Source organism: Bactrocera neohumeralis, chromosome 3 (genome assembly GCF_024586455.1).
Source record: "Bactrocera neohumeralis isolate Rockhampton chromosome 3, APGP_CSIRO_Bneo_wtdbg2-racon-allhic-juicebox.fasta_v2, whole genome shotgun sequence".
NCBI lineage: Eukaryota > Metazoa > Arthropoda > Insecta > Diptera > Tephritidae > Bactrocera > Bactrocera neohumeralis.
Window position 1 is genome coordinate 27,691,488 of NC_065920.1, and position 9,428 is coordinate 27,700,915.

Consider the following 9,428-nt stretch of genomic DNA (forward strand, 5'->3'; position numbering starts at 1 on the left):
TATCGCATCAATCCTTGGATTTATTGAGAGAACACTTCGGTGAGCAGATAATTTCACATTTTGGGCTGGTCGATTGACCACCAAGATCGTCTGATATCACACTGTTAGACTTTTTCTTGTGGGAATATGTACGTGCGCACAATACCGCTTCTATTCAGGCCTTGGAGCAAAGTCACCACTCAACGGAAAGACGGTCAATATTTGAAAGAGATAATCTTTAACAAATAAATACCAATGAATATTTTTTTGGAAAGATAATAAACATTTAGGGAACCTCGGAATTATTAGAATCTTAAATAAAATTTAATAATAAAAAAATCCTAAAAGAATTCAACAATTGGTGCTGATAGAAAAAATTACAATTTACACATATTTTATTTAATAAAATTAAAAACATACAAGAGCACTTAAATATACACACTTGTTGCGTGTGTTTTCATATAATCGCATATTCCGGGCGCAATCCATCGCCGAATGATTGTAAATAGATCAAATAAAATGCACAAAGCTACGAGTACACTACACTAAGAATACAGTATCGAGATTTAGAACGCTGTTTGCTAGAGAAGTTAAGGTCTTATACTAAATTTTGTATGGTATTTTGTCAAACAGCGCAGATTACAGTGGCGACCCAACAACTTAGGACAGCATACGTGCCAATGCGAAGAAAAGTACAATGGCGACGGCTATGGGGCTGTGGCGTTGGAGCCATTGCAGAGATTTTCGGTGCAAATATCGCACGCCAACTGCTTCACGAATGGCAAAGAGGGATCGGCCTGGCAGCCGGATTGCGTATTCGAAACATCACCATAGAAGCAGCCACGGATGACCTGGGGATCTCCGGTAACTGAAAAGATAGAAAAAGTACAATATTTTATTATTTATGGTGGGTTTTCAATAATTTTTGTTTGTCCATAAAACTTCTAATGCAATAACATTTTTTTATAAATCCGCTGCTGAATCTAGAATTTAAATAAATTTATCGATTTCAAGAAGTTCTCAAGGACTGAGGTGTCTAGGAACCTATTTTTCAGAGTACCAAACGAAAAAAAAAATTTTTTTTTGAATCATATTAGAGTGATTATATGTATGTACTTACAGTATATACCCTCACCAGCTGCCATGTTAAATGCACTTTGAATTTCACTTTCAAAATAAATATGCATTGCAGAGATTAGTTCGCAATTATTTGCAATGCTCGTTTTAATTAGAGACAATATGTAAGTATGTGTGTAAATATGCAATTACGAGAATTCTACAGCGCACAAAGGCGCCGATAAGAACCGGTTTGCAACCGGTTATAGGTTTCGACTTGCTTGGGAGCTTCGCTTAGAAGTTAATGCGCAATAACAGTTTATCGTGATGACATAAAGACGCGGCGCAAAGCACATACAAAACCCCCTTAATGCCTATACACAAGAGTACAAACCTATATATGTATATATGTAAATATATATGTATATGCACGTATTGTTAGTGTGTGAGAAGAATTATGAATTCATGCGGTATTTTTTCTCACATGTTTCTTGTATTTCTGTTTTTGGATATCCATTACTTACTGTCGAGCACCTTCCTCATGCAGCCGGTGGCATTGATCGCGTTGACGAAGTTCGGCAGGAAGCGCGGCGGCGATATGCGTGCGCAATCGTATTTCATGTCATCGCTGGCCTCGAAATTCTGACCGCACTTGGGATTGGTGATCGAGTCGCAGATGTAGCATCGCACGGCAAAGGCTGCGGAGAGATAAGTAGCGTTAGCTGTTGTATATGGCGCTTACTATAGAAATGTATTTTCATATAATACATATGTATATATACAAATACAGCTAAATTAGTATTCATATTATATCGGTTATATATTGGTTATTATATCTGACAACAATTTTCAACATTTTTTTTGATGATAATTTTTGCATTTTGTTGATATGTCTTAGGTGGTATGTATTTTGGGCAACTTTTTCTTTTTTCGGAAATGGTCACCTTAGTTGCTGGCTTATTTCTGTAGACTTTAGACTTGACGTATAGTCTAAAGCGCGCAAATCTGGTAACCAATTTTATGACTTTTCTCCGGAGAAAATTGTGTCATGAAAAGGTGAAATTAATATACACATATTAAAAAAATGTATCGAACATATGTATGCCATTCACCGTAATTGCGTCTTTTGTAAAAATATGCGTGTGTGTTCAGCGTACGAATTCACCATTTTTTTTCCCATTTCTGTTTTCGGATATCCATTACTTACTGTCGAGCACCTTCCTCATGCAGCCAGTGGCGTTGTGCACGTTGAAGAAGTTCTGCAGGAAGCGCGGCGGCGATACGCGTGCGCAATCGTATTTCATGTCATCGCTGGCCTCGAATTTCTGACCGCACTTGGGATTGGTGACCGAGTCGCAGATGTAGCATTGCACGGCAAAGGCTGCGGAGAGAGAAGAAGCGTTAGCTGTTATTGATGGCACTTACTATAGAATTGTATTTTCTTATAATATATACATATACATAAGTAAATTAGTATTCATATTATTATTATTTGAATGCAGTAACTGCATACTCCGGGTGGAAAGCTTGGTAGATTATGGGGTTAGGAGTAGTCAGACTTAAAAAATAAAACCGATTTATTTTTGCATTTGCTTAAAGTTAGGAGCTTAGTAATATTCTATGAAAATTTAAAGTAAATCCGACAAATACTCTTCGACTAATTAAATATGTAGCAAAACGTTCTGGGGCACTCTGGACTGTTCGAGTAAAACTTCATGTTTTTTGAATTGACGCGACTGTAGCGCGAAGATTGTTTAGTTTAAATTTTTATTTCGAATTTTTTTAATTTGAATGTTTTTTTATTTCGACTCTTTAACGATTATCTATTGTTTTTTTCCTAAAATCTGGCAGAAGTTTTCCTGAAGCCGTCATTTTGTTAAATAAAGAAAACTTTGATCAGGCACTAGACTATCTACCAATAAACTTATTTTTCTGTCCGGTCGATTTTAGTTGAATATCCAAGGATTGATGATGGTTAAGGATTACATGGGTTTTCAGGTTCCAAAAAATCGAATGTTTTACAATGTTATTAAATTCTATAACACCTCTAGAATATTGTCCTAAATTTTCAAGTTGAACCGAGTAATAGTTTCGGAGATAAAGTTTTGAGAACTTGTGGGTTCGAGGCTAGCTAGGCTAAATGCGCCGTTTTAAACGCGTTTTCCTCGAATATTTTTCTAGAACTATTCAACCGATCTTCCTGGAATTTTACACAGATCTTTGAGATATAATTCTTAAAGACTTGGACGAAGGACTTTTTTCGATTGCAAGTATTTGAAGCAAAAAAAAATTGTCGCGAAATTTTCACTGAAACTTTCTTTTTTTGTAAAAATGTCTGTCAAAAATCCAATTTTTTGTTTCTTTTTTGTTTCCTTTGTCTAAGTTAGATTTTAACTAAACCATGTATTTTTTCACATTAGATGCTCCTGGCAGGATAACTCGGATAACGCATTTCCGAAGGGTCACCGGAAATGGCATCGTAATGGCCGAGTTAAATTTTTTTTTTTAAATTTCAAAATTTCTAAGTTATTAATGTATGTTTGTAGCAGTAAAAATTCTAATAAGTATTTAATTTTTTATATGAAAAAAAATGTTTGAAAATTTGTTACCAGAGGATGAAAACAAACAGCTTTTACCTTTAAATTACATTTTTTTCACTTTTCTGTCAAGGAAATTAAGCAATGGTGCTAAAAATTAGAGTCAAATAATTGATTGAAAAAAGATGATTAAAATAGTAATTTGTTTATGTCTCTGACTACATCTAAGTCCTTATGGATTGTACAAAATTAAGTACATAAAAATACATATATATAGTTCATATATATATTTAGTTATATAAGCTTATATGTTGAAGGTGATATGAACTGCTCATATCTCTGTAAGGTCAAAGTAATGTGAATTATTACTTTTTGCTCATTATGGTGACTCAACTAAGCGTCAACAAATCTTTTTACTGAATTATGAAAAAATTTATTTAATTATAATATGTATTTAAGTTATGAAGAAATATAAATACTAGGGTGTTTTTTTTTAACTGATCAATTTTTTCAGTCCCATCATGAAATTACCTTGGAAATACCCTAAAAAAAATTCCCTGTAAATTTGAGCCCTTAATATTAACATTAAGGACTGTACCAAGGCATTTTTCATAGCTTTTTTATTACATACCATCTATGAATATTCCATAAAGCCTTACTTAAAAAGCCGAATATCTCGAGAAGTATTAATGATTGCGATTTTGACCTCGAACCTTTTTTGTAGCAAATAAAATTTCCTACAAGTTTGTCATTTTTTCTATAGCTTTTGTCATTTAAGAGATATATACAAAAAAATTCGAATTTCGTGGAAAATTCAGGTTTAGAGTCCGGTACTACCTCGCTGGTGTGAGTTTCGACTTTGAAGCAAAGAGCACTTTTGTAGAGTATACAATTCTGAGGAATATGTGTCTAAAGTCAAAGCGATGCCATAAAATGCCTTTGAGCAATAGAAATTTTAAGATAAAAAATCACGATTGTCGTGTATTTTCAATGGAAAATTTTTACATGCCTTGATCCAGTCCTTAATGTTAATATTAAGGGCTCAAATTTTCAGGTATTTTTTTGTAGTATATTTCCAAGGAAAATTCATGATGGGACTGAAAAAAGTTATTAGTTCAAAAAAAAAAACACAATATATACATATACATATATACATATATGTATGTATATAAGAGGATTTGTCACGAAGTTTGTAATAACCAGAGAGACATGTCGGAGACCTTGTAAAACACCCATCTAAACAAACTTAACAGACCAAAAACAAGAATGTCACTTATTTTAATACAACTCTTTCTTATCGCCTTTAAAGTTTGCTCTTTTTGAGCCAATATAAGCATCTCAAGGCTTAAACCAATTTTCCAAACATTTGTTATGAGGATTATATATAACAAGTGTCTGCCATAGTCTAAAGTACTTTCGGCGTATTATTTTTAATGGCTTCAATGGAGTTATGGTGTATATCCCATAGGAAAATTCGCATTGAAAGTAGTCACAGGGTGCCTAATTTGGTGAATACGTTGGCTGTGCGTTGACTCTCTCTTCGTTTTTAGTCAAAATGTCAGTCACAATTATGCTAGGATAAGACGTACATACATATGTAACTGTGTAGAAATCCGGACGTTTATGGCTAGTTGCTTCACGTAAACACCTTGCCAAGTATTATTTTAATTAACACCACAATGAAATAAAACGATGTGCATCAACTTTATTTATCACCGATTTTGACTTGGTTTTTAGGTTTCGGCTCATTTTTGGAGCGCCATTCTTTGGCATTTTGGATAGTTTCGACATCATATTCGTTTTAAATGAACCGAATCAAATTTGATCAGATGGTATTGTTCTTATGTACATATGTACATAAGTATACATATATAATTTTGTTTTTACATTATTACTAGATGCGGTCGCACGTTGTTGTGGCTTCTTCTTCTTTGTTGGCGTAGACACCGCTTACGCGATTATAGGCGAAATAGGGTATACATTGAGTGCGATTATAATGAATTATTCTATAAAATGAAAATATTATTTAAGGAATATGGACGAGCACGTTATTGCCGGTGCAAGAATTTAAGTTATTGTACTTTCTGTTCAATTGTAAAAGCTATTGAAACAAATATTTGTCAATAAAAAAAATGAATTTTTCATGGCCTTATTTTAGCTTAGGTTTATTATTGTATTGATTTTAATTAAGATTTGTTTTATATATAACATAATTATTATACTTGTATAAACTGTCTTATCTTTTAAGTTGGTTCAAGCTGAACACAGTGTGCTAAATTTTACTAAAATCGCTTCAGTAGTTAAGGAGTTTACCCCGGACAAAATGTGACATGTAATTTTTATAATATAAATGAGTTCTATATATGGTATATCTTTAATTTATTTTATATATTTTAAGTTTAATGCTACGTATAATTATTTTTGGTGTCATTAACAGTAAAAAGTTTGCACTCACCTGAACATGCAACACTGGCGATAACGGCAATAGCCAACAATGATTTTACAGCAGAAACCATTTTTGTTTTGTTAATTGTTTTGATTTGTTTGTGTAAGAAATCTATTTGAAAGCAATAATAATAAGGCGGAAACTTTAGATTTTATATTATATATAAATATATGTATGTTTATATATATATATATTTTACATATATGCATATGTCAATAATTTTTTTTTAATTTATAACGACTTAAGTATGTAGATATGTACATATGTATATAGAAAATAATGGCGTGAAATTTTAACCAAATTAAGTGGAATAAAAAAATTTTAGCTTTAAAAAATGAAGGACATGAAATAAATAAAAAAATTCCTATTAAAATATCTATACCTAAAATATTAAGAGAAAAACTAAGTCACATTGTTCAACACGTTTTAGGAAATTTTATCAATTTTTTTAATAAACCGTTTTGTATTAAATTTTTAATTATTTTTTTTTTATTTTAATTTAACATTTTTTACTTAAATTATTTAATTTACATTGTTCTAATATTTTTTTTTTTTGCTTCAATATTTTTATTAAAAAAAGTTTTTATAATAAAGTTTTGGGTATTAAATTTCTTTTTTAAATTTATCTTGTTTATAATTTTAATTAAATTTTTTTTAATAATATAATTTAATTAACATTTAATATTTTTATTAAACACAGAGAAAGTTTTGATAACAAAATTTTTTGTATTAAATTTTTTATCGTTAATATTTTCTTATACATTTTTTTTAATTTAGTTTTATTTTCTTATTATTTATTAAAAATATTGATTTACCATTAAAAAGAAGGAAAAGTTTCGATAATAAAAATTTTGTATTAAATTTGTTTTGTTTTTTTAATTTATTTATTTATTTTTGGTTTTTATTTTTCATTTGTTTTTGTTTCAAATAAAAAAAATTAATAAACATTTTTTAATTAAACCATTTTTTTTTTTAATTTTATTGTTTTAATATTTTTATTGAAAAAAAGGAAAATTTTTGATAATAAAAATTTTGGTGTTAAATATTTTTATAATTTTTTTTATTTTAATTTAGTTTTTTTTTTGGTAATAAAGAATAACCAACAACTTTTTAATAAATTTTTGTTAATTTTTTTTTAATTGGAATTTTTTTTTTAAATATAAAACAATATTTCAGTAAAAACAAAAAATCGCTATTAAATTTCACATTAACATTTTTCAAAAGCTTTAATGAATTGTAAACTCATACACTTTCAACTTAACGAACATTTAATTTTTGAAAATTTTAATATTTTTTAAAACTGTTAACTTAAAAAAAAAATACTATTTTGAAAACATTAAAAAAATTCTTGTTAAACAGAAGAATAAAATTTCTTTTATCAAACAAAACAACACCACACTTCCTTTTTGGCTAACCTGAGAGAACACTGCGTTAAAGACGTCTTGTAAGTAGCACGACACGGGCGCAACTGTGGCGGCATGGGTACCCAAGCATCGAACTGGATTACTGATTTGCTAGCTGCTGGCATTATTAAGCGCACAACTACACATGAAAAAAACTGACTATTACATTCAACTTTTTCATATCGGTTCACAACACAGCTTTCTCCCCTATATAAACTATGCTATCTTTGAAATTGATTCAAAGTAAACACAGTATGCTAAGTTTTACTAAAATCGAGTCACTAGTTTAGGAGTTTGCTCTGGACAAAAAGTAAGACTTAATTTTTAGATACATATACATATAAATATATAGATACCATTATGTATTTTAAATTTACTAAATTATTTAATGTTTAAAGTCAGATCACATAAAATCGCGCAAGCATTAGAAAATATAAAAAAAATTTCACATAAAAAAATAATAATAATAAATTATATTAAAAAGTTAGTTAGACCTTGGTTAATGTCGAAAGTTATTCAAATAAACAGCAAATATAAGAATAGGAATATAGCGTAAATCGAGCTATCCACATATACTTAAATATATTTTTTACAAAAACTTTATTTTGATCAGAAATTTTGCATTTCAGCTATATGTTATAGTGATCCGTTCTGAACCATTTGTCTTGGATAATAATCCGTACCACATTTCGTTAAGATGTCTCCGTAAATAAAAAAGCTTTCCAAACAAGAACTGGATTTTGATCGATCAGCTTGTATAACAGCTATATGCCATAGTGGTTCGATCTCAGTAATTTGTTCGGTGATTGCTCCGTTTCCTTAGATATTAAGCGATGCCAAATTTCATGAAAAAATCTCCTCAAATGAAATAGTTGCCCAAGAACTTACTTTTAAACTTTAAGTTTGTATATGAGCTATATGAGGGGACCGAACTGGAAAATTTCTTCAAAATTAACTCAGATCGTCACACTGATCATTTATGTACATATTTATATATGTATGAACATACTATATATATGGTATTATGTGGTGTACAATGTCTTCTTCTGGTTGTTACCAACTTCGTGGTAGACTATGATTTCCAGTTCAGGGTGCAAATACGAGGTTTGACCCATAAGTAATGAGACTGCTTTTATTGCCGCGCTTGTGGTAAACCTATGACCTTGAAATTCCCTTTCTCTTTTTCCGGCATCCCTCAAAGAAACCCATTTTGAGTCGATTACGGACATCCAGGCGGCCGTGACGAATTAATATCTATGTATGTTTGTACATCTTCTATCATATTAATCTTATGTCTCTGCATATGCTCATATCATAATCTTATTATCACATAAATGTATGTATGTAGTTATACGCATGTGCGCGTTCAGAAATTCAAATCATGATTTCGTCACTTATCAATATACATATTACATGTTCGCGCATTGATCTGCCTGTTCATACATTCATATATATTTATATGTACATATATTTGTATACATTGCCGAACAAATAATGCACAAGCATACAAACATACATATGCACCTTCCCTATGTCTTTATGTTCTCTGGATCAAGTGCAGTCGAGAGTTTGAAAACCATGGTAGTAACATAAGAGCTTTTTAAAAAAGCTCTTTACAAATTTCTGTTAAGTATAGAATTTTATGGAGGAACGATTTTTTGTCTTCTAATGGCAAGACGGCTAATGGCTAATTGATCGACACTTGAATCAGATAATGTTAAAGAAATTTTGATTTTTGATGAATGAGTGCTTAAGAATATCTGAATGTGATTAATATTCAGTTATTTTTCTGAGTATTATGACGATTGGTTTTGGAATTTAGTATCGGAAAAGTGCAAAATGCAAACTTCTTAAACTGAAATCTTCTTGAAAGGTTATGGTGAAGAGTACAAATACATTAACTTTTACATTAACAAGTAAGGAAGGGCTAAGTTCGGGTGTCACCGAACATTTTATACTCTCGCATGATAAAGTGATAATCGAGATTTCATTATACGTCATTTACAT

The 9,428-nt window shown here is 30.4% G+C and overlaps 1 protein-coding gene across 3 annotated transcripts in view; it reads right to left on the reverse strand.

Moving 5' to 3' along the window:
- Positions 1-356: 356 nt before the first annotated feature.
- Positions 357-9,428, reverse strand: part of LOC126753317 (uncharacterized) — a 10,641-nt gene continuing 1,569 nt past the window's right edge. Inside the window, exons 1-4 of one of the 3 annotated variants that reach the window (XM_050464672.1) lie at positions 7,434-7,552; positions 6,028-6,129; positions 1,560-1,733; positions 357-847 (exon numbers count right to left, since the gene is read on the reverse strand). In XM_050464672.1, coding sequence (XP_050320629.1) covers positions 687-847; positions 1,560-1,733; positions 6,028-6,088 — 396 coding nt within the window. In that variant the 5' untranslated portion in view covers positions 6,089-6,129; positions 7,434-7,552 and the 3' untranslated portion in view covers positions 357-686. Of the gene's footprint in view, positions 848-1,559; positions 1,734-2,242; positions 2,417-6,027; positions 6,130-7,433; positions 7,553-9,428 lie in introns of those variants that run through there. The other 2 variants (XM_050464670.1, XM_050464671.1) reach the window with 2 other exon arrangements.